This window comes from Triticum urartu, chromosome 2, assembly GCF_003073215.2.
Source record: "Triticum urartu cultivar G1812 chromosome 2, Tu2.1, whole genome shotgun sequence".
Lineage (NCBI taxonomy): Eukaryota > Viridiplantae > Streptophyta > Magnoliopsida > Poales > Poaceae > Triticum > Triticum urartu.
In genome coordinates this window covers 61,164,672-61,191,202 of record NC_053023.1, presented here as the reverse complement: position 1 = coordinate 61,191,202, position 26,531 = coordinate 61,164,672, and the positions used below count along the sequence as shown (strand labels likewise).

Genomic DNA, 26,531 nt, shown 5'->3' with positions numbered 1-26,531 from the left:
CCAAAATATTTGCTAGCCAAATATTAGTAGGGCTATAGCTTGGGCTCAAACCAACAAACCCTTAAGACCGATGAGCATCTGGGTGAAACACAGGGAGAAAATTGGAACATAGTTCAGCCCAACTCCATGTTGGCGAACAAGTTTAATTCTGATATAAGGTTACATTATTTTCAGCTCCATGCAGTTTGTTTACAGGGTTCATTGCATGGAGGCCTAACTATAGAACATCACCCATAGTGACGAGGACGACTGGGCGTTCGAAGGCGTGCTCTTGCTTTTATTCCTAGAACCGTGGGCTGTCATCTACAGAGCGGACTGGAACAGCATCTCAGCCAGTTCCTGCATAGGAAAACAGGCAACAAAAGGTCGTAAGGAACAATCGTCAGTCAGCGCAAGAGATATATTTGCATTATGCAGTGAAAGACAAGCGGCCTAGGTTTATCACTCCGTTTACCTGTTTGCCGGATGGAACGGTTGGCTCGCCCCACTCCAAGACCTTCTTTTCTAGCGTTTCAAAGTCTCCCTTCCCAGCCTGTTTCAAACCATAGCCAGTGTTACCACCACAATTCAATCTCTTTGAGTAAACCAGTCCAAACTTGCTAATTTGTGTACCTCGATCATGGCGCCAATCTCAGTGTCAAAGCTCTGGTAGCGCTTGCGGACAAGCTCGTCCAGGGAACCATCCTAATAACATCGAAAACAGAACTTCCATTTAGGTAAAGGCATGTGCAAACTTTACCAGGTCATGAACTAATTAGCCCCCAGTTACCTCAATCAGCTTGGCAACATTGCGGAGGCCACGGGCCATGGTGTCCATCCCAGAGATATGGGCAATAAACAGGTCCTCAACATCAGTACTCTCCCTCCGCCTGTCACCACAAAACAATTCCATGTCAGCCAAAGTTTCTGTCAAACCAAAGCAAAGTTCACAGAACAGCAATGATAGTGAGAGCTAACAATTTGGCGTCGAAGTTGAAGCCACCAGGTGCAAGTCCATCCTGCAACCGTATCAAGCAGAACAAATCATGAGCACTGTTACCTGAATGAAATGGTAACCAACACATGATACTGTACAAGAGACTTCTGATTCAGAAAAGGTACAAGAAATGATTAATCCCACTCACGTTCTTAACTACACTTGACATAATCAAGGTAGCTTCTGAAATGTCTGTAAGGAACTCATCCGTGTCCCAACCTGCCGACATGTAAGAGTTGAAATGTTAAGCTACTAAGCGTGTAACAGGGATTCTAACAAGTCACAGCCATTATATGAACTACACACATACCAACTTGTGGATCACCAGTGTTTGCATCAATGTTTCCAAGAATATCATTAATGCGTGCAGTCTCAAGCTCATGATGGCAGCTGCAGAACACAAGTTTTAGATGCAGTTATAGTACTTGTATAACTTTAAGCTGTCATGACTGGATTTAGGCGAGCAAGAAACTTACCTATGCCCAGAGAGAGTAGCATGGTTGCACTCGACATTTATCTTGAATTCTCCTGTATCACCAAATTATTAAAAAAAAGAATCCATTTTATTTTAAAGAAAGAATGTTCTAAGATGATTCTCAAGAAAACATGGTTAAACTCCGGTGCTTCATTTGCATAAAATTGTTGCAAATATAAACATAAACATACGTAAAAACAGGAATGGTGATACTAAATGATTTGTTTTGGCCACATTTCAAAGATTACCTGTAAGACCAAACTTCTGTAGGAAAGAGAATGTAGTTGCAACATCCCAGTCATACCTGCAAGCAAAAAGTAAGTATTATTCTTTCCAGTCCTCTTAACATTTTCCTATATTCTCCAGACAAGAAACATACTGATGCTTTGTTGGTTCTTGTGGTTTAGGCTCTATCAACAATGTTCCTGAAAAAAAAAGGGATTCAGACACTCAGTATCTCCAATTATCATAAAGCGGAACAATCAAACTATTTACTGTCAAATTTGGGAGACTCGAACCAGAACATCAAGTATAGCACTGCATACCGTTAAAGCCAATCTTCTTCTTGTGGTTAACAGCAGCTTGAAGAAAGTTAGCCTGGACAACAGAAGAACGATTTATCAAATCTAGAATTTTTTTAGAACATTTACACATAATTTGTACTACAAACTACACCAAGGAGAAAGACACAAAAAGATAAGTATGTCTAACCCATACCAAATGTTCAAGTTCTCTCTTCATATCGGTATTGAGAAGAGTTTGGTAACCCTCTCTTCCACCCCAGAATACATAGTTCTCACCGCCTAGGTAGTGAGTAACCTGGAAGGGAATACAAATCAAGTTAAACAACTAACCAAAAGGAAGGCTTCCTATGATATTCAGACACAACCGACCTCCAAAGCTTTCTTCACTTGAGCAGCAGCATAAGCATACACCTTGACCTCTGGGCTGCAGCATCAGTGAAGGCCTTGCTTAGTTCCAAGTCATAACTCAAATTCACAAATGCAGTGAAATTTAGTACCCACCTAGTAGCAGCTCCGTGCATGTAACGTGGATGCATGAAAAGCTGTGCAGTCCCCCACAATGGCTTTATATTGGTCTCACTCTACATGATGTTCAGAGTATATTTTTGAGCAAAGAGCGGAAAAAAGTTGTACTGTAGGAAAACTAAATGTTGAAACATTTTAAGGTTGTAGCAGTAACCTGGAGTTGCTTTGCCAGCTGAACTATCTCATCCAAGTTAGCATTTGTTTCCTGCAATGTGAACAGAAGACCCGTAAGACAGAGAATACTGACCTTTCAGGGCCTAGGAGCCAAGGTAGTCAATATACAGCGACACTGTCTTGAGATATATTATGGTGACATCATTTTTCAGATAAACTACAGTGACACCCTGAGATGCTATTTTAGACAGAGCAATCTTCTGGAATAAAGTTCATTTCTACTTGTTGTTGCTTGTAAATTATGATGATCAGTTCGGTCCTATTGTGCTCTATGAATAGATGATCCAAAACAAGTACTCCCTCCGATCTATATTAATTGTCGCTGATTTACCAAATCAGCGACAATTAATATGGATTGGAGGGAGTATTCTTTTCAGTCACAGGGCAAGTATAAAACTAGCTGTACAACATCAGCAACCATATTCCTTGTGTTGAAAACATAGACATGTCCTCCTTGTAAATAATCATATCAAACTGCTCTAGTACCGGCACTACCAGTCTCAACTCCCTAACTCAGGGTTGCAACTTGCAACTTCAGGAATCATTCTGATAAAATCATACCGCGAGTGTCTTGCCATCAGGGGCGATGTCCCTGTCATGGAAGCACCACCTCTCAACTCCAAGCTTCTCCATGAACTCGAAGTGAGCTTTCACTGAAAAAAAGTTCAATGCATAAGTTGTTGATTCCAACAAATATGCAATTTCATAACGCCTGGGCCTAAATCACAAGATCAGATAATTATCATACTTCTTCTCTTAGCCATGGCCAAGGAATTGGTGCCATCCTCCCAAGGCCAGTTCTTTGTGGCTGCACCAAAAGGGTCTCCTCCAGTACCCCGGAATGTATGCCAGAACGCCACGCTGAACCGCAACCAATCCTATAGCACAGAACGAATATATAATCCTACTGTAGCACATGATGTAAAAGCAAACTAAAAAAGATCTGCTAACAAAAAGACATAGTTCTGCAAATCATACTTTCATTTTCTTTCCAAGGATCACTTCCTCCGCGTTATACCACTTGTAAGAAAGCGGCTTCTTGCTGGTAGGACCCTGCCACACAATTGTTCAAGGACAAATGTTATAAAACTGAAAGCAACCCGTTGACAGCACATAATCTGTTTCAGTTCAGTGTCAATGGCCTCACCTCATATCTGATCTTGGTAATGCCGGGGAAGAACTCGCCCTCCCAGTCATCAGAAGCGGCATCGCCGCACTTGGCGTCGATGTCGGCCGGGCAGGTTTCCTGCGCGGCAATCTGCAAGGCGCAACCAGATCAGAACCAGGATCAGGTTAAGCTCATGGATCAAATCGCCATGGGCATCAATCATTCAAATCAAAGAAGACCGCAAAGTTGGCAATCGCTCACCGCAGCGGACAGGCAGAGGGACGACGCGACCAGCAGGACCAAGAGCTCCGCGCCCTTCCTCATACCGAAACGTCTCTGCAACTGAAACAAAACAAATGTATGCATCGATCAGTGACGCGAGGATCCACTCCGTAGGCCAGAAATGTGATTTTTTTTTTCTATCTGTGGGTCCCGATTCCCAGCTTGTCGACCGAATCCCCAATCCTGTTACAGATAAAATCGCTTCTAGTCTAGAACTAGAACTCTACCAGTACTCCAGCGCGCAGCTAAGACGTGACACCCGCGACAAACCCGGACGGATTGGCGATGAGCAAGAATTCAGATGGGATTTTGCGGCAGCGAAGTGACGGCGCTGATACCCCGCGACGTCGAGGAGGCCGGCGGGGATCTCATCTCCAGCCGGAGCTGGCCGCGCCGGCTAGCCGGTACTGATACGGAGGAGGAAGCAAAGGACGAAGAAGTCGGGGGAGCTCACCGCGGCGGCCGCCGGAGAAGTGGGAGGCAACCAGCTCCGCGATCCGTGCGGGGTTGGTTAAGCGGCCGGATAGGGATTAGGGGAGAGTGGCTGAAGTGTTACTTCAGCTCCTTCGGATCAGAGGAGGCTCGTGTGCAGTCCACTGCCCCTCTCCGCTGGTTATTTATATAGCGCGGCGGCGGCTGACGCGATAAATCGGCGTGTCATTATCCGGATCGAGCGACGTGGGGTTGTTATCCGGAAGAAACAGTGGCTAACTACGCTCGCGCATGCCCCGGGACCGGGAGGGCCTGCTTCTGTTGCGGCCTTCGTTTTACCAGACTTCGATTCAATTTCTTTTTCATTTCGATTTTCTTTTTCGAAATTTGTCTTTTCCCCTAAAAATACAGTAAATTGTTTTTCCGGAGCCTGCTTCGGCTGGCGCGCGCGGTGATGGGGTACGGTCGGGTCGGGTCGTGTCGTGTCGTGTGCTATTGGATTTGATCTTGGGATGAGCATGCGACGGCGTATTGCTTTTTCGGAGACTGCTTTGGCGGGCGCGCACGGTGATGGCTTGGTTGGTACGGGCGTGTCGTGTCGTGTCGTCTGCTCTTGGATTTGATCTTGGGATGAGCATGCGACGGCGTATAGTTGGTTATCACGATGGGCTCGCGGCCTAACGGAGAAAAGATGCTTTGATCCTACTACCGCCTGCGAACCAATATGGAGTTAGATGATTGGAGGGACAATGGCATCCCAGCTTATCGGGGTTTAAATTTTGGATGCTCGCATTATTTTTGAATTTATTACAGGATTTCTGACGATGTGTTTTCAGTGGGAGGGGACATTCCCAACAACGACGAGGCGCTTATGATGACTTTGTAAATCTTAAGATAATATGACGGCTTAGCCTCTCGAAGGCGTTCATAGGGATACGATGTGTGTGTATGCGTTTATAAGGGTGAATATATGCGCATATGTGTAAGTGCTTTGCGTGTGTATTGTTGTGTTAATAAAAAGATCCTACTACTGCGTAACCCCAAGACCAAGACTGTGATGTTTCAACAAACAAGAAAGAAGGTTTTTCTCAAAAGGAAAAAGGTACTGTGTGTGTCGCGTTCTCGTCCAGCTATCGTTGGTGCACGGGATGGATGTGCCGCTCTTGTCACGCGCATGAATGAACAGAGAGAAGACGCCACATCTCAGTCCCGCCGTTCCACGGATTGCTAACACCCGCCTTTCGGCACGCACGTCAAGGAGGAAGAATCAAGGATCAAAATTATGTTAGAGCACTCACACCCGCGCCTCAAAACCCCCCTCGTGCGCACGGCCGAACGTCCGGCCCGTGACCGGTAAGAAAAATCTGAGCCGAACGAACGCCACAAACCGGGGCTTAAACGCACAGACTGACTAACATCCTTTATATCCAGCTAAAATATGGATGCATATGAGAAGGTCTAAACGCGTTTGCCACGTCGGACTCGTCCCATGCTGGCAAACCCTAGCACTTAACTTCACTTCACTCGGCCACCCAAGCTCCCGTCCGACGATTTCTGGCCTTCTCCAGCATGGCAGGTAGCGGATCAGACGACAACCAGTACAGATACGTCGACTGGGATGTCATCTCGTGTGGTTTGGAGGAGGCAATGGCCATCCGCATTGCACTCCGCCGCTCTCGGGAGGACAACGCCCGACCAACATCGGACTCTGTTCAGCGTGAGTTGATTACGTCGGTGCATCAGGCGCTCGGGATCCTTCGAGGATGGATCATCGCCGTCCTCCCAGGAGCCTCCCAGTCTCCCTTTCCCCATCAAGCCATCACCGGTCCGCCAGAGTATGAGTCACACCGGGACCAGTGTGCCCGTCATGGGAAGGAGAGGATGAGGGCGGCCGAGGCCCGCCTCGTTGCCGACATGGCGGTGCTACTTCTTGATCTTGTGTTGGTTTTTTTCTTGAAGAGAAAAGGATGATGCAGCAAAGTAGAGATAATTATTTTCCTCAGTTAAAAACCAAGGTATAAATCCAGTAGGAGATACAAGCAAGTCTCCAATCTATGCACCTGCACAAATAACCAAACACTTGCACCCAATGCGATAAAGGGTTGTCAATATCTTCACGGTTAATTGCAAAGGTGAGATATGATAGAGATAAATATAAAAGATTAGTAAAACGTAAAACAAAGTAAAAAAAATTGCAGCAAGATATTTTTGGGTTTTTTGGTTCATAAATCTAAAAATATATGATGGAAAATAGATCCGGGGGACATATGCTTCACTAGAGGCTTCTCTCTTGAAGGAACATAATACGATGGGTAAACAAATTACTATCGAGCAATTGATAGAAAAGCGTAAAGTTATAACGATATATAAGGCAATGATTATGAATAGGCATCACGTTTGTATCAAGTAGACCGAAACGATTCTGCGTCTACTACTATTACTCCACACATCGACCGCTATCCAGCATGTATCTAGAGTATTAAGTTAAAAAGAACGAAGTAACGCCTTAAGCAAGATGACATGATATAGATGAATAAACTCAAGCAATATGATGAAAACCCCATCTTTTTACCTTTGATGACAACAATACAATATGTGCCTCGCTACCCCTACTTTGTCACTGGGTGAGGACACCGCAAGATTGAACCCAAAACTAAGCACCTCTCCCATTGCAAGAAGAACCAATCTAGTTGGCCAAACCAACCCGATAATTCGAAGAGAAATACAAAGATATCAAATCATGCATATAAGAATTCAGAGAAGGTTCGAATAATATTCATAGATAAACTGATCATAAATCCACAATTCATCAGGATCTCAACAAACACACCGTAAAAGAATATTATATCGGATAAATCTCCAAGAACATCGAGGAGAACATGGTATTGAGGACCAAAGAGAGAGAAGAAGCCATCTAGCTACTAGCTATGGACCCATAGGTCTGTGATAAACTACTCATGCTTCATCGGAAGGGCAATAGAGTTGATGTAGAAGCCCTCCGTGATCGAATCCCCCTCCGACATGATGCCGGAAAAGGCCCCAAGATGGGATATCACGGGAACAGAAGGTTATGGCGGCGGAAAAGTATTTTGATGGACGCTTCTAGTCGTTTGGGAATATTTCTGAATTTATAGGCCAAAGATTAGGGTTGGAGGAGTCCCATGGGGCCCACAAGCCAGGGAGGCGCGCCTCCTCCCCTAGGGCGCGCCCTGAGGGCTTGTGGAGCCCTCCGGACTCTTCTACCTTCCTCTCCAAGTCCAACGTGTGTTTTCTGGTCCAAGAAAAATCATTACAAAGTTTTATTCCGTTTGGGCTCCATTTGATATTCCTTTTCTGTAAAACTCAAAAACAAGGAAAAAACAGAAACTGGCACTAGGCTCTGGGTTAATAAGTTAGTCCAAAAAAATATAAAATAACATATTAATGTATATAAAACTGAAGGAAATATGCCCTAGAGGCAATAATAAAGTTATTATTTATTTCCTTATATAATGATAAATGTTTATTATTCATGCTAGAATTGTATTAACCGGAAACATAATACATGTGTGAATACATAGACAAACAGAGTGTCACTAGTATGCCTCTACTTGACTAGCTCGTTGATCAAAAATGGTTATGTTTCCTAACTATAGACATGAGTTGTCATTTGATTAACGGGATCACATCATTAGGAGAACGATGTGATTGACTTGACCCATTCCGTTAGCATAGCACTTGATCGTTTAGTTTGTTGCTATTGGTTTCTTCATGACTTATACATGTTCCTATGACTATGAGATTATGCAACTCCCGTTTACCAGAGGAACACTTTGTGTGCTACCAAACGTCACAACGTAACTGGGTGATTATAAAGGTGCTCTACAGGTGTCTCCGAAGGTACTTGTTGGGTTGGCGTATTTCGAGATTAGGATTTGTCACTCCGATTGTCGGAGAGGTATCTCTGGGCCCTCTCGGTAATGCACATCACTTAAGCCTTGCAAGCATTGCAACTAATGAGTTAGTTGCGGGATGATGTATTACGGAACGAGTAAAGAGACTTGCCGGTAACGAGATTGAAGTAGGTATTGAGATACCGACGATCGTATCTCGGGCAAGTAACATACTGATGACAAAGGGAACAACGTATGTTGTTATGCGGTATGACCGATAAAGATCTTCGTAGAATATGTGGGAGCTAATATGAGCATCCAGGTTCCGCTATTGGTTATTGACCGGAGACATGTCTCGGTCATGTCTACATAGTTCTCGAACCCGTAGGGTCCGCACGCTTAAAGTTTCGGTGATGATTGTATTATGAGTTTATGTGATTTGATGTACCGAAGGTAGTTCGGAGTCCCGGATGAGATCGGGGACATGACGAGGAGTCTCGAAATGGTCGAGACGTAAAGATCGATATATTGGACGACTATATTCGGACATCGGAAAGGTTCCGAGTGATTCGGGTATTTTCGGGGGTACCGGGGAGTTACGGGAATACGAGGAAGAAGTAATGGGCCTCATGGGCCAAGTGGTGGAAGAGAGGAGGCAGGGCGCACGACCCCCCTAGCCCAAACCAAATTGGACTAGGGGGCCGACCCCCCTTTCCTCTTTTTCCTCCTTCTCCTTCTCCTCCTTCCTTTCCTCCTCCTAGTAGGAGTAGGAAAGGGGAGTCCTACTCCTACTAGGAGGAGGACTCCTCCTCCTAGCACGTGTTGGGGAACGTAGCAGAAATTCAAAATTTTCTACGCATCACGAAGATCAATCTATGGAGTAATCTAGCAACGAGGGAAGGAGAGTGCATCTACATACCCTTGTAGATCGCTAAGCGGAAGCGTTCAAGTGAACGGGGTTGATGGAGTCGTACTCGTCGTGATCCAAATCACCGATGATCCTAGTGCCGAACGGACGGCACCTCCGTGTTCAACACACGTACAGCCCGGAGACGTCTCCTACACCTTGATCCAGCAAGGGGAGAAGGAGAGGTTGGGGAAGACTCCATCCAGCAGCAGCATGACGGCGCGGTGGTGGTGGAGGAGCGTGGTACTCCAGCAGGGCTTCACCAAGCACCGCAAGAGACGAGGAGGGAGAGGGGTAGGGCTGCGCCAAGAAGGAGATTGAATCGTGTCTCTGGCAGCCCAAAACCTCAAGTATATATAGGGGGAGGGGAGGGGCTGCGCCCCCACCTAGGTTTCCACCCCTAGGGGTGGCGGCCAGCCCTAGATCCCATCTAGGGGGGCGGCCAAGGGGGGGAGAGAGGGGGGCGCACCACTAGGTGGGCCTTAGGCCCATCTGAGCCTAGGGTTTGCCCCCTTCCACTCTCCCTTGCGCCTTGGGCCTTGGTGGGGGGGGGGGGTGCACCAGCCCACCTGGGGCTGGTCCCCTCCCACACTTGGCCCATGCAGCCCTCCGGGGCTGGTGGCCCCACTTGGTGGACCCCCGGACCCCTCCGGTGGTCCCGGTACATTACCGATAAAACCCGAAACTTTTCCGGCGACCAAAACCCCCATATATAAATCTTTACCTCCAGACCATTCCGGAACTCCTCGTGACGTCCGGGATCTCATCCGGGACTCCGAACAACATTCGGTAACCACGTATATCTATTCCCTATAACCCTAGCGTCATCGAACCTTAAGTGTGTAGACCCTACGGGTTCGGGAGACATGCAGACATGACCGAGATGACTCTCCGGTCAATAACCAACAGCGGGATCTGGATACCCATGCTGGCTCTCACATGCTCCACGATGATCTCATCGGATGAACCACGATGTCAAGGACTTAATCAATCCCGTATACAATTCCCTTCGTCTATCGGTACGATACTTGCCCGACATTCGATCGTCGGTATCCTGATACCTTGTTAAATCTCGTTACCGGCAAGTCTCTTTACTCGTTCCGTAACACATCATCCCGTGATCAACTCCTTGGCCACATTGTGCACATTATGATGATGTCCTACCGAGTGGGCCCAGAGATACCTCTCCGTTTACACGGAGTGACAAATCACAGTCTCGATTCGTGCCAACCCAACAGACACTTTCGGAGATACCTGTAGTGTACCTTTATAGCCACCCAGTTACGTTGTGACGTTTGGCACACCCAAAGCACTCCTACGGTATTCGGGAGTTGCACAACCTCATGGTCTAAGGAAATGATACTTGACATTAGAAAAGCTTTAGCATACGAACTACATGATCTTGTGCTAGTCTTAGGATTGGGTCTTGTCCATCACATCATTCTCCTAATGATGTGATCCCGTTATCAACGACATCCAATGTCCATGGTCAGGAAACCGTAACCATCTATTGATTAACGAGCTAGTCAACTAGAGGCTTACTAGGGACATGGTGTTGTCTATGTATCCACATATGTATCTGAGTTTCCTATCAATACAATTCTAGCATGGATAATAAACGATTATCATGAACAAGGAAATATAATAATAACCAATTTATTATTGCCTCTAGGGCATATTTCCAACAGTCTCCCACTTGCACTAGAGTCAATAATCCAGTTCACATCGATATGTGATTAACACTCAAGGTCACATCCCCATGTGACTAACACCCAAAGAGTTCTGGGTTTGATCATGTTATGCTTGTGAGAGAGGTTTCAGTCAACGGGTCTGCAACATTCAGATCCGTATGTACTTCGCAAATTTCTATGTCATCTTGTAGATGCAACTACTATGCCACATTTGGAGCCATTTCAAATAACTGTTCTACTTGGAGCTATTCTAAATTGTTGCTCCATTATACGTATCCGGTATCTCTACTCAGAGCTATCCGGATAGGTGTTAAGCTTGCATCGACGTAACTCTTTACGTCGAACTCTTTATCACCTCCATAACCGAGAAACACATCCTTATTCCTCTAAGGATAATTTTGACCGCTATCTGGTGATATACTCCTAGATTACCTTTGTACCCTCTTGCCAGATATGTGGTAAGGCACACATCAGGTGCGGTACTCAGCATGGCATACCGTATAGAGCCTATGACAAAAGCATAGGGGACGACCTTCGTCCTTCCTCTTTCTTCTGCCGTGGTCGAGCTTTAAGTCTTAACTTCATACCTTACAACTCAGGCAAGAACTCCTTCTTTGACTGATCCATCTTGAACACCTTCAAGATCATGTCAAGGTATGTGCTCATTTGAAAGTACCATTAAGTGTTTTGATCTATCCTTATAGATCTTGATGCTCAATGTTCAAGTAGCTTAATCCATGCTTTCCATTGAAAAACACTTTCCAAATAACCCTATATGCTTTCCAGAAATTCTACGTCATTTCTGATCAACAATATGTCAACAACATATATTCATCAGAAATTCTATAGTGCTCCCACTCACTTCTTTGGAAATACAAGTTTCTCATAAACTTTGTATACACCCAAAATCTTTGATCATCTAATCAAAGCATATATTCCAACTCCGAGATGCTTACTCCAGTCCTTAGAAGGATTGCTGGAGCTTTGCATACTTATTAGCATCTTTCAGGATTGACAAAACCTTCCGGTTGTATCACATACAACCTTTCCTCAAGAAAATCGTCGAGGAAACAATGTTTTGACATCCTATCTGCAAGATTTCATAAATAATGCAGTAATCCCTAATATAATTCCAACAGACTCTTAGCATCGCTACGAGTGAGAAAGTCTCTTCGTAGTCAACTCCTTGAACTTGTCGGAAAACATCTTAACGACAAGTCAAGCTTTCTTAATGGTGATACTTACCATCATTGTCCGTCTTCCTTTTAAAATCCATATGTACCTAACAGCCTTACGACCATCAAGTAGTTCTTCCAAAGTCTACACTTTGTTTTCATATATGGATCCTCTCTTGGATTATATGGCCTCGAGCCATTTTGGAATCCAGTCCCACCATCGCTTCTCCATAGCTCGTAGGTTCATTGTTGTCTAGCAACATGACTTCCAAGACAGGATTACGTACCACTCTGAAGTAGTACGCATCCTTGTCATCCCATGAGGTTTGGTAGTGACTTGATCTGAAGTTTCATGATCACTATCATAAGCTTCCACTTCAATTGGTGTAGGTGCCACAGGAACAACTCCCTGTGCCCTGCCACACACTAGTTGAAGAGACAGTTCAATAACCTCATCAAGTCTCCACCATCCTCCCACTCAATTCTTTCGAGAGAAACTTTTCCTCGAGAAAGGACCCGATTCTAGAAACAATCCCTTATTGCTTTCGGATCTGAGACAGGAGGTATACCCAACTGTTTTGGGTGTCCTATGAAGATGCATTTATCCGCTTTGGGTTCGAGCTTATCAGCCTGAAACTTTTCACATAAGCGTCGCAGCCCCAAACTTTTAAGAAATGACAGCTTAGGTTTCTCTAAACCATAGTTCATACGGTGTCATCTCATCGGAATTATGTGGTGCCCTATTTAAAGTGAATGTGGTTGTCTCTAATGCCTAACCCATAAACTATCGTGGTAATTCGATAAGAGACATCATGGTATGCATCATATCCAATAGGGTGCAGTTATGATGTTCGGACACACCATCATACTATGGTGTTTCAGGCTGTATTAGTTGTGAAACAATTTCCACAATGTCTTAATTCTGTGCCAAACTCGTAATTCAGATATTCATCTCTATGATCATATCATAGATATTTTATCCTCTTGTCACGATGATCTTTCAACTTCACCCTAAAATTACTTGAACCTTTCAATAATTCAGACTCGTGATTCATTAAGTAAATACACTCAACATCTACTCAAATCATCTGTGAAGTAAGAACATAACGATATCCACTACACGCCTCAGCACTCATTAGACTGCACACATCAAAATGTATTACTTCCAACAAGTTGCTTTCTAATTCCATTTTACTGAAAACGAGGCTTTCAGTCATCTTGTCCATGTGGTATGATTTGCATGTCTCAAGTGATTCAAAATCAAGTGAGTCCAAACGGTCCATTTGCATGGAGTTTCTTCATGCATGTACACCAATAGACATGGTTCGCATGTCTCAAACTTTTCAAAAACGAGTGAGCCCAAAGATCCATTAACATGGAGCTTCTTCATGCGTTTTATACCGGTATGACTTACGTGGGAGTGCCACAAGTAGGTGGTACTATCATTACTATCTTATATCTTTTGGCATGAACAAGTGTATCACCACGATCGAGATTCAACAAACCATTCATTTTAGGTGCAAGACCATTGAAGGTATTATTCAAATAAACAGAGTAACCATTATTCTCCTTAAATGAATAACCGTATTGCGATAGACATAATCCAATCATGTCTATGCTCAACGCAAACACCAATCTCGATGGTAGAGGGAGCGTGCGATGCTTGATCACATCAAGCTTGGAAAAACTTCCAACACATATTGCCAGCTCACCTTTAGCTAGTCTCCGTTTACTCCACAGCCTTTTATTTCGAGTTCACTAACATTTAGCAACCGAACCGGTATCTAATACCATGGTGCTACTAGGAGTACTAGTAAAGTACACATTAACACAATGTATATCCAATATACTTCTATCGACCTTGCCAGCCTTCTCATCTACCAAGTATCTAGGGTAATTCTGCTCCAGTGGCTGTTCCCCTTATTACAGAAGCACTTAGTCTCGGGTTTGGGTTCAACCTTGGGTTTCTTCACTAGAGCAGCAGCTGATTTGCTGTTTCATGAAGTATCCCTTTTTGCCTTTGCCCTTCTTGAAACTAGTGGTTTCACCAACCATCAACAATTGATGCTCCTTCTTGATTTCTACTTTTGTGGTGTCAAACATCGCGAATATCTCAAGGATCATCATATATGTCCCTGATATATTATAGTTCATCACGAAGTTCTAGCAGCTTGGTGGTAATGACTTTGGAGAAACATCACTATCTCATCTGGAAGATCAACTCCCACTCGATTCAAATGATTGTTGTACTCAGACAATCTGAGTACAAGCTCAACAATTGAGCTTTTCTCCCTTAGTTTGCAGGCTAAGAAAATCGTTGGAGGTCTTATACCTCTTGACGTGGGCACGAGCCTGAAATCCCAATTTCAGCCCTCGAAACATCTCATATGTTTCGCGACGTTTCAAAAACATCTTCGGTGCCTCAACTCTAAACCGTTTAACTGAACTATCACGTAGTTACCAAAATGTGTATGTCAGATGTTCGCAACATCCACAGACGACGTTCGAGGTTCAGCACATTGAGCGGTGCATTAAGGACATAAGCCTTCTATGAAGCAATGAGGACAATCCTCAGTTTACGGACCTAGTCCGCATAATTGCTACTATCAACTTTCAACTAAATTTTCTCTAGGAACATATCTAAACAGTAGAACTGAAGCGCGAGCTACGACATAATTTGCGAAGACCTTTTGACTATGTTCAGGATAAACAAGTTCATCTTATGAACTCCCACTCAGATAGACATCCCTCTAGTCATCTAAGTGATTACATGATCCGAGTCAACTAGGCCGTGTCCGATCATCACGTGAGACGGACTAGTCATCATCGGTGAACATCTTCATGTTGATCGTATCTACCATACGACTCATGCTCGACCTTTCGGTCTCTTGTGTTCCGAGGCCATGTCTGTACATGCTAGGCTCGTCAAGTCAACCTAAGTGTTTCGCGTGTGTAAATCTGGCTTACACCCGTTGTATGTGAACGTAAGAATCTATCACACCCGATCATCACGTGGTGCTTCGAAACGACGAACTTTCGCAACGGTGCACAGTTAGGGGGAACACTCTCTTGAAATTTTAATGAGGGATCATCTTATTTACTACCGTCGTTCTAAGCAAATAAGATGTATAAAACATGATAAACATCACATGCAATCAAATAGTGACATGATATGGCCAATATCATATTGCTCCTTTTGATCTCCATCTTCGGGGCTCCATGATCATCATTGTCGTCGGCATGACACCATGATCTCCATCATCATGATCTCCATCATTGTGTCTCCATGAAGTTGTCTCGCCAACTTATTACTTCTACTACTATGGCTACCGGTTAGCAATAAAGTAAAGTAATTACATGGCGTTGTACAATGACACGCAGGTCATACAATAAATAAAGACAACTCCTATGGCTCCTGCCGGTTGTCATACTCATCGACATGCAAGTCGTGATTCCTATTACAAGAACATGATCAATCTCATACATCACATATCATTCATCACATTCTTCTTGGCCATATCACATCACATAGCATACCCTGCAAAAACAAGTTAGACGTCCTCTAATTGTTGTTTGCATGTTTTACGTGGCTGCTATGGGTTTCTAGCAAGAACGTTTCTTACCTACGCAAAAACCACAACGTGATATGCCAATTGCTATTTACCCTTCATAAGGACCCTTTTCATCGAATCCGATCCGACTAAAGTGGGAGAGACTGGCACCCGCTAGCCACCTTATGCAACATGTGCATGTCAGTCAGTGGAACCTGTCTCACGTAAGTGTACGTGTAAGGTCGGTCCGGGCTGCTTCATCCCACAATGCCGCCGAATCAAGATTGGACTAGTAACGGTAAGCATATTGAACAAAATCAACGCCCACAACTACTTTGTGTTCTACTCGTGCATAGAATCTACGCATAGACCTAGCTCATGATGCCACTGTTGGGGAACGTAGCAGAAATTCAAAATTTTCTACGCATCACCAAGATCAATCTATGGAGTAATCTAGCAACGAGGGAAGGAGAGTGCATCTACATACCCTTGTAGATCGCTAAGCGGAAGCGTTCAAGTGAACGGGGTTGATGGAGTCGTACTCGTCGTGATCCAAATCACCGATGATCCTAGTGCCGAACGGACGACACCTCCGTGTTCAACACACGTACAACCCGGAGACGTCTCCTATGCCTTGATCCAGCAAGGGGAGAAGGAGAGGTTGGGGAAGACTCCATCCAGCAGCAGCACGACGGCGTGGTGGTGGTGGAGGAGCGTGGTACTCCAGCAGGGCTTCGCCAAGCACCGCAAGAGACGAGGAGGGAGAGGGGTAGGGCTGCGCCAAGAAGGAGATTGAATCGTGTCTCTGGCAGCCCAAAGCCTCAAGTATATATAGGGGGAGGGGAGGGGCTGCACCCCCACCTAGGTTTCCGCCCCTAGGGGTGGCGGCCAGCCCTAGATCCCATCTAGGGGGGCGGCCAAGGGGGGGAGAGAGGGGGGCGCACCACTAGGTGGGCCTTAGGCCCATCTGAGCCTAGGGTTTCCCCCTTCCACTCTCCCTTGCACCTTGGGCCTTGGTAGGGGGGGCGCACTAGTCCACCTGGGGCTGGTCCCCTCCCACACCTGGCCCATGCAGCCCTCCGGGGCTGGTGGCCCCACTTGGTGGACCCCCGGACCCCTCCGGTGGTCCCGGTACATTACCGATAAAATCCGAAACTTTTCCGGCGACCAAAACAGGACTTCCCATATATAAATCTTTACCTCCGGACCATTTCGGAACTCCTCGTGACGTCCGGGATCTCATCCGGGACTCCGAACAACATTCGGTAACCACATATATCTATTCCCTATAACCCTAGCGTCATCGAACCTTAAGTGTGTAGACCCTACGGGTTCGGGAGACATGCAGACATGACCAAGATGACTCTCCGGTCAATAACCAACAGCGGGATCTGGATACCCATGCTGGCTCCCACATGCTCCACGATGATCTCATCGGATGAACCATGATGTCAAGGACTTAATCAATCCCGTATACAATTCCCTTTGTCTATCGGTACGATACTTGCCCGAGATTTGATCGTCGGTATCCCGATACCTTGTTCAATCTCGTTACCGGCAAGTCTCTTTACTCGTTCCGTAACACATCATCCCGTGATCAACTCCTTGGCCACATTGTGCACATTATGATGATGTCCTACCGAGTGGGCCCAGAGATACCTCTCCGTTTACACGGAGTGACAAATCCCAGTCTCGATTCGTGCCAACCCAACAGACACTTTCGGAGATACCTGTAGTGTACCTTTATAGCCACCCAGTTACGTTGTGACGTTTGGCACACCCAAAGCACTCCTACGGTATCCGGGAGTTGCACAATCTCATGGTCTAAGGAAATGATACTTGACATTAGAAAAGCTTTAGCATACGAATTACATGATCTTGTGCTAGGCTTAGGATTGGGTCTTGTCCATCACATCATTCTCCTAATGATGTGATCCCGTTATCAACAACATCCAATGTCCATGGTCAGGAAACCGTAACCATCTATTGATTAACGAGCTAGTCAACTAGAGGCTTACTAGGGACATGGTGTTGTCTATGTATCCACACATGTATCTAAGTTTCCTATCAATACAATTCTAGCATGAATAATAAACGATTATCATGAACAAGGAAATATAATAATAACCAATTTATTATTGCCTCTAGGGCATATTTCCAACAGCACGCCCATAGAGGGCGGGCCGGCCTCCCCCCTTGCTCCTTTATATACAGGGGCAGGGGGGCACCTCTAGACACACAAGTTGATCAGTTGATCTCTCCCAGCCGTGTGCGGTGCCCCCCTCGACCATATTCCACCTCGGTCATATCGTAGCGGTGCTTAGGCGAAGCCCTGTGTCGGTGGCAACATCATCACTGTCACCATACCGTCGTGCTGACGGAACTCTCCCGTGAAGCTCTGCTGGATCGGAGTTCGCGGGACGTCATCGAGCTGAATGTGTGCTGAACTTGGAGGTGCCGTGCGTTCGGTACTTGGATCGGTCGGATCGTGAAGACGTACGACTACATCAACCGCGTTGTGCTAACGCTTCCGCTTTCGGTCTACGAGGGTATGTGGACAACACTCTCCCCTCTCGTTGCTATGCATCACCATGATCTTGCGTGTGCGTAGGAATTTTTTTGAAATTACTATGTTCCCCAACAGTGGCATCCGAGCCTAGGTTTTATGCGTTGATGTTGTGCACGAGTAGAACACAAGTGAGTTGTGGGCGATATAAGTCATACTGCTTACCAGCATGTCATACTTTGGTTCGGCAGTATTGTTGGATGAAGCGGCCCGGACCGACATTACGCGTACGCTTACGCGAGACTGGTTCTACCGACGTGCTTTGCACACAGGTGGTTGGCGGGTGTCAGTTTCTCCAACTTTAGTTGAATCAAGTGTGGCTACGTCCGGTCCTTGCGAAAGTTAAAACAGCACCAACTTGACAAACTATCGTTGTGGTTTTGATGCGTAGGTAAGAACGGTTCTTGCTAAGCCCGTAGCAGCCACGTAAAACTTGCAAAAACAAAGTAGAGGACGTCTAACTTGTTTTTGCAGGGCATGTTGTGATGTGATATGGTCAAGACATGATGCTAAATTTTATTGTATGAGATGATCATGTTTTGTAACCGAGTTATCGGCAACTGGCAGGAGCTATATGGTTGTCGCTTTATTGTATGCAATGCAATTGCGCTGTAATGCTTTACTTTATCACTAAGCGGTAGAGATAGTCGTGGAAGCATAAGATTGGCGAGACGACAACGATGCTACGATGGTGATCAAGGTGTCGCGCCGGTGACGATGGTGATCTTGACGGTGCTTCGGAGATGGAGATCACAAGCACAAGATGATGATGACCATATCATATCACTTATATTGATTGCATGTGATGTTTATATTTTATGCATCTTATCTTGCTTTGATTGACGGTAGCATTATAAGATGATCTCTCACTAAATTTCAAGATAAAAGTGTTCTCCTGAGTATGCACCGTTGCCAAAGTTCGTCGTGCCCAGACACCACGTGATGATCGGGTGTGATAAGCTCTACGTCCATCTACAACGGGTGCAAGCCAGTTTTGCACACGCAGAATACTCAGGTTAAACTTGACGAGCCTAGCATATGCAGATATGGCCTCGGAACACCAAGACCGAAAGGTCGAGCGTGAATCATATAGTAGATATGATCAACATAGTGATGTTCACCATTGAAAACTACTCCATTTCACGTGATGATCGGTTATGGTTTAGTTGATTTGGATCACGTGATCACTTAGAAGATTAGAGGGATGTCTTTCTAAGTGGGAGTTCTTAAGTAATATGATTAATTGAACTTTAATTTATCATGAACTTAATCCTGGTAGTATTAGCATATCTATGTTGTAGATCAATAGCTCGCGATGTTGCTCCCCATTTAATTTTTTATATGTTCCTAGAGAAAACTAAGTTGAAAAATGTTAGTAGCAATGATGTGGATTGGATCCGTGATCTGAGGATTATCCTCATTGCTGCACAGAAGAATTATGTCCTTGATGCACCACTAGGGGACAGACCTATTGTAGGAGCAGATGCAGACGTTCTAAACGTTTGGCTAGCTCAATATGATGACTACTTGATAGTTTAGTGCACCATGCTTAACGGCTTAGAATCGGGACTTCAAAGATGTTTTGAACATCATGGAACATATGAGATGTTCCAGGAGTTGAAGTTAATATTTTAAGCAAATACCCGAGTTGAGAGATATGAAGTCTCCAACAAGTTCTATAGCTAAAAGATGGAGGAGAATAGCTCAAGCAGTGAGCATGTGCTCAGATTGTCTGGGTACTACAATCGCTTGAATCAAGTGGGAGTTAATCTTCCAGATAAAATAGTGATTGGCAGAATTCTCTAGTCACCATCACCAAGTTAGTAGAACTTCGTGATGAACTATAATATGCAAGGGATAACGGAAACGATTCCCAAGCTCTTCGTGATGCTGAAATGGACGAAGGTAGAAATCAAGAAAAGCATCAAGTGTTGATGGTAAACAAAACCACTAGTTTCAAGTAAAGGGACAAAGGGAAGAAAGGGGAACTTCAAGAAGAACGGCAAGCAAGTTGCTGCTCAAGTGAAAAACCCAAGTCTAGACCTAAGTCTGAAACTGAGTGCTTCTACTGCAAAGGGACTGGTCACTAGAAGCGGAACTACCCCAAGTAATTGGCGGATAAGAAGGATGGCAAAGTGAACATAGGTATATTTGATATACATGTTATTGATGTGTACTTTACTAGTGTTTATAGCAACCCCTCAGTATTTGATACTAGTTCAGTTGCTAAGAATAGTAACTCAAAACAGGAGTTGCAGAATGAACAGAGACTAGTTAAGGGTGAAGTGATGATGTGTATTGGAAATGGTTCCAAGATTGATATGATCATCATCGCACACTCCCTATACTTTCGGGATTAGTGTTGAACCTAAATAAGTGTTATTTGGTGTTTGCGTTGAGCATGAATATGATTTGATCATGTTTATTGCAATACAGTTATTCATTTAAGTAAGAGAATAAATTGTTGTTCTGTTTACATGAATAAAACCTTATATGGTTACACACCCAATGAAAATGGTTCGTTGGATCTCGATCGTAGTGATACACATATTCATAATATTGAAACCAAAAGATGCAAAGTTAATAATGATAGTGCAACTTATTTGTGGCACTGCCATTTAGGTCATATTGGTGTAAAGAGCATGAAGAAACTCCATGCTGATGGACTTTTGGAATCACTTGATTATGAATCACTTGATGCTTGCGAACCATGCCTCATGGGCAAGATGACTAAGACTCCGTTCTCCGGAACAATGGAGTGAGCAACTGACCTATTGGAAATAATACATACTGATGTATGCGGTCCGATGAGTGTTAAGGCTCACGGCAAGTATTGTTATTTTCTGACCTTCACAGATGATTTGAGCAGATATGGGTATATCTACTTAATGAAACACAAGTCTGAAACATTTGAAAAGTTCAAAGAATTTCAGAGTGAAGTGGAGAATCATCGTAACAAGAAAATAAAAGTTTCTATGATCTGTTCGCAGAAGAAAATATTTGAGTTACGAGTTTGGCCTTCAATTAAAACAATATGGAATAGTTTCAGAAACTCATGCCACCTCGAACACCATAGTGTAATGGTGTGTCCGAACGTCATAACCGTACTTTATTTGATATAGTGCAATCTATGATGTCTCTTACCGATTTACCACTATCATTTTGGGGTTATGCATTAGAGACAGCTGCATTCACATTAAAGGGCACCATCTAAATCCGTTGAGACGACACCGTATGAACTGTGGTTTAGCAAGAAACCTAAGCTGTCGTTTCTTAAAGTTTGGGGTTGCAATGCTTATGTGAAAAAGTTTCATCTTGATAAGCTCAAACCCAAGTCGGAGAAGTACATCTTCATAGGATACCCAAAAGAAAATGTTGGTACACCTTCTATCACAGATCCGAAGGCAAGATATTCGTTGCTGAGAATGGATCCTTTCTAGAGAAGGAGTTTCTCTCGAAAGAAGTGAGTGGGAGGAAAGTAGAACTTGATGAGGTAACTGTACCTGCTCCCTTATTGGAAAGTCGTTCATCACCGAAATATGTTCCTGTGACTACTACACCAATTAGTGAGGAAGCTAATGATGATGATCATGAAACTTTAGATCAAGTTGCTACCGAACCTCGTAGGTAAACCAGAGTGAGATCCGCACCAGAGTGGTACGGTAATCTTGTTCTGGAGGTCATGTTACTTGACCATGACGAGCCTATGAACTATGAGGAAGCGATGATGAGCCCAGATTCCGCGAAATGGCTTGAGGCCATGAAATCTGAGATGAGATCCATGTATGAGAACAAAGTATAGACTTTGACTGACTTGCCCATTGATCGACGAGCCATTGAGATTAAATGGATCTTCAAGAGGAAGACGGACGCTGATAGTAGTGTTACTATCTACAAAGCTAGAATTGTCGCAAAAGGTTTTCGACAAGTTCAAGGTGTTGACTACAATGAGAGTTTCTCACTCGTATCTATGCTTAAGTCTGTCCGAATCATGTTAGAAATTGCTACATTTTATGAAATCTGGCAAATGGATAAACAAAACTGCATTCCTTAATGGATTTATTAAAGAAGAGTTGTATATGATGCAACCAGAAGGTTTTGTCAATCCTAAAGGTACTAACAAAATATGCAAGCTCCAGCGATCCATCTATGGACTGGTGCAAGCATCTCGGAGTTGGAATATACGCTTTGATATGTTGATCAAAGCATATAGTTTTATACAGACTTGCGGTGAAGCCTGTATTTACAAGAAAGTGAGTGGGAGCACTACAACATTTCTGATAAGTATATGTGAATGACATATTGTTTATCGGAGATAATGTAGAATTATTCTGCAAAGCATAAAGGAATGTTTGAAAGGAGTTTTTCAAAGAAATACCTCGGTGAAGCTGCTTACATATTAAGCATCAAGATCTATACAGATAGATCAAGATGCTTGATAAGTTTTTCAATGAGTACATACCTTGACAAGATTTTGAAGTAGTTCAAAATGGAACAGTCAAAGAAGGAGTTCTTGCCTGTGTTACAAGGTGTGAAGTTGAGTAAGACTCAAAACCCGACCACGGCAGAAGATAGAGAGAGAATGAAAGTCATTCCCTATGCCTCCGCCATAGGTTCTATAAAGTATGCCATGCTGTGTACCAGACCTATTGTATACCCTGCCCTGAGTTTGGCAAAGGAGTACAATAGTGATCTAGGAGTAGATCACTGGACATTGGTCAAAATTATCCTTAGTGGAATAAGGATATGTTTCTCGATTATGGAAGTGACAAAAGGTTCGTCGTAAAGGGTTACGTTGATGCAAATTTTGACACTGATCTAGATGACTCTAAATCTCAATCTGGATACATATTGAAGGTGGGAGCAATTAGTTAGAGTAGCTCTGTGCAGAGCATTGTTGACATAGAAATTTGCAAAATACTTACGGATCTGAATGTGGCAGACCCGTTGACTAAACTTCTCTCACAAGCAAAACATGATCACACCTCAGTACTCTTTGGGTGTTAATCACATAGCGATGTGAACTAGATTATTGACTCTAGTAAACCCTTTCGGTGTTGGTCACATGTCGATGTGAACTATGGGTGTTAATCACATGGTGATGTGAACTATTGGTATTAAATCACATGGCGATGTGAACTAGATTATTGACTCTAGTGCAAGCGGGAGACTGAAGGAAATATGCCCTAGAGGCAATAATAAAGTTATTATTTATTTCCTTATATAATGATAAATGTTTATTATTCATGCTAGAATTGTATTAACCGGAAACATAATACATGTGTGAATACATAGACAAACAGAGTGTCACTAGTATGCCTCTACTTGACTAGCTCGTTGATCAAAAATGGTTATGTTTCCTAACCATAGACATGAGTTGTCATTTGCAGGGATCACATCATTAGGAGAATGATGTGATTGACTTGACCCATTCCGTTAGCATAGCACTTGATCGTTTAGTTTGTTGCTATTGCTTTCTTCATGACTTATACATGTTCCTATGACTATGAGATTATGCAACTCCCGTTTACCAGAGGAACACTTTGTGTGCTACCAAACGTCACAATGTAACTGGGTGATTATAAAGGTGCTCTACAGGTGTCTCCAAAGGTACTTGTTGGGTTGGCGTATTTCAAGATTAGGATATGTCACTCCGATTGTCGGAGAGGTATCTCTGGGCCCTCTCGGTAATGCACATCACTTAAGCCTTGCAAGCATTGCAACTAATGAGTTAGTTGCGGGAGGATGTATTACGGAACGAGTAAAGAGACTTGCCGGTAACGAGATTGAAGTAGGTATTGAGATACCGACGATCGTATCTCGGGCAAGTAACATACTGATGACAAAGGGAACAACGTATGTTGTTATGCGGTATGACCGATAAAGATCTTCGTAGAATATGTGGGAGCTAATATGAGCATCCAGGTTCCGCTATTGGTTATTGACCGGAGACATGTCTCGGTCATGTCTACATAGTTCTCGAACCCGTAGGGTCCGCACGCTTAAAGTTTCGGTGATGATTGTATTATGAGTTTATGTGATTTGATGTAATGAAGGTAGTTCGGAGTCCCGGATGAGATCGGGGACATGACGAGGAGTCTCGAAATGGTCGAGACGTAAAGATCGATATATTGGACGACTATATTCGGACATCGGAAAGGTTCCGAGTGATTCGGGTATTTTCGGGGGTACCGGGGAGTTACGGGAATACGAGGAAGAAGCAATGGGCCTCATGGGCCAAGTGGTGGAAGAGAGGAGGCAGGGCGCGCCCCCCCTAGCCCAAACCGAATTGGACTAGGGGGCCGGCCCCACTTTCCTCTTTTTCCTCCTTCTCCTTCTCCTCCTTCCTTTCCTCCTCCTAGTTGGAGTAGGAAAGGGGAGTCCTACTCCTACTAGGAGGAGGACTCCTCCTCCTGGCACGCCCATAGAGGGCCGGCCGACTTCCCCCTTGCTCCTTTATATACAGGGGCAGGGGGGCACCTCTAGACACACAAGTTGATCAGTTGATTTCTCCCAGCCATGTGCGGTGCTCCCCTCGACCATATTCCACCTCGGTCATATCGTAGCGGTGCTTAGGCGAAGCCCTGCGTCGGTGGCAACATCATCACTGTCACCACGCCGTCGTGCTGACGGAACTCTCCCGTGAAGCTCTTCTGGATCGGAGTTCGCGGGACGTCATCGAGCTGAACGTGTGCTGAACTCGGAGGTGCCGTGCATTCGGTACTTGGATCGGTCGGATCGTGAAGACGTACGACTACATCAACCGCGTTGTGCTAACGCTTCCGCTTTCGGTCTACGAGGGTACGTGGACAACACTCTCCCCTCTCATTGCTATGCATCACCATGATCTTGCGTGTGCGTAGGAATTTTTTTAAAATTACTACGTTCCCCAACAAAACATCCAAAACAGATAATATAATAGCATGGAACAATCAAAAATTATAGATACGTTGGAGACGTATTAGGTAGCAGCGGAGACGGCTGATGCGGCGGTGCAGGGGCCACAGAGGAGGAAGCCATCCATGCCCGCATCTTAAAGAAGCGACAGCAAAGGAACATGTGTGCCCTCGCCCGAGAGCAGAATCGGACGGTCCGTGCCATGGCCAGACTGCCCCAAGGAGGAGAAGGAGGCCAGTGAAGGGTCAGACAACTCCGTGGATGAGCAGATCCGACTTGATCTGTACCGCGTCTTTGGCCGCTACTTCTGCGAGAGGGACGGCAAGGGCGTCGGGAAGGGCAAAGGCAGCCGTGGATGATCTTCTCCATAGCTAAACATGCCAAAACTGGGTAGTCCGATGGCACGTTCTAATGTAGTAGCCGGACGATGTGTGTAATGCATCGTTTTACGTAGTTGCATGAGTTTGTATGAATTTGAGATATGCTAATTGAGGTGTCCGATTGTGAAAAGAGAAATTTGAGATGTGACCAGGCATTGCTCGCGGATGCGCGTGTCTACAGACGTTTAAGGGACCGGATTTGCCAAGTCCGACTGTAGGTGCTCGTAGCACTAGCAAGCGCCAACCAACTCGGTCGATGCAGCCTCAATCGGCCGGTCATCGGGGCAGTGGAGGTTTTTTCTGTTGAGGGAAAACCATTTGGCGCTTTATTACTGGTTTGAAAAGATTACATCCTTCAAGATATGAGGAAGGACAAAGCTAGGCGGGTCATCATCCCACCAGTACATCAAGTTTAAATCATAAACATGTCTAGCAAGGAAATGTGCCAAAGTATGGGCCTCCCGAGAGCAATGCTCAAATCTTATAGATGGTATGTCATGAGCTAAATGGAAGCAATCTGCAAGTATTGGTGAATAAGGAGCCAGGATGTCTGATTCAACTAGTACTCTTGAGCATCCAATATGATGAACAAGCTGAAGACCACTCTGGACAACCAGAGCTTCTGCTGTCGCTGCACTTGTAATAAATTCAAATGGTTCAGCCACACATGCAATTGCTGTTCCGCAAGATTGCAGCAATGACGCCCGGCCCATATTCAAAGAACGATGCGTCTGTATTCAGTTTATATGATCCCGTGGTGGGTTTAATCCATACGGTTTTAATAGGGACACTTGATTGCTTCAATGTTAAATTAGTCGTAATCGCATGCATAGCAAGCTGTACTTTTTGGACTTTTCACTGTTTCCCCTTTTTGTGCCTGACGACGCTCCCACCAAATGTACCATGATGCCACTGCTACTGTTTCGTGTAGTCCCAGCTGACCAAGAACCGGAGAGGGACCTATCGGCCTCCTGAGAATGTCCTCCAGCACAACTG

The 26,531-nt window shown here is 44.6% G+C and overlaps 1 protein-coding gene across 1 annotated transcript; it reads right to left on the bottom strand.

The window, feature by feature from the left end:
* Positions 1-96: 96 nt before the first annotated feature.
* On the bottom strand, positions 97-4,703 carry LOC125535751 (xylose isomerase). Its single transcript, XM_048698824.1, has 21 exons — positions 4,519-4,703; positions 4,044-4,124; positions 3,822-3,932; positions 3,653-3,727; positions 3,423-3,552; positions 3,236-3,327; positions 2,655-2,705; positions 2,477-2,556; positions 2,345-2,399; positions 2,169-2,270; positions 1,997-2,048; positions 1,831-1,876; positions 1,700-1,755; positions 1,453-1,504; positions 1,287-1,366; positions 1,125-1,195; positions 958-998; positions 770-869; positions 613-684; positions 455-532; positions 97-339 (listed from the first exon to the last, which is right to left on the bottom strand). Exons 2-21 carry the CDS (start codon positions 4,104-4,106, stop codon positions 304-306), a joined length of 1,443 nt encoding a protein of 480 aa, XP_048554781.1. The 5' UTR covers positions 4,107-4,124; positions 4,519-4,703; the 3' UTR covers positions 97-303.
* Positions 4,704-26,531: the final 21,828 nt, after the last annotated feature.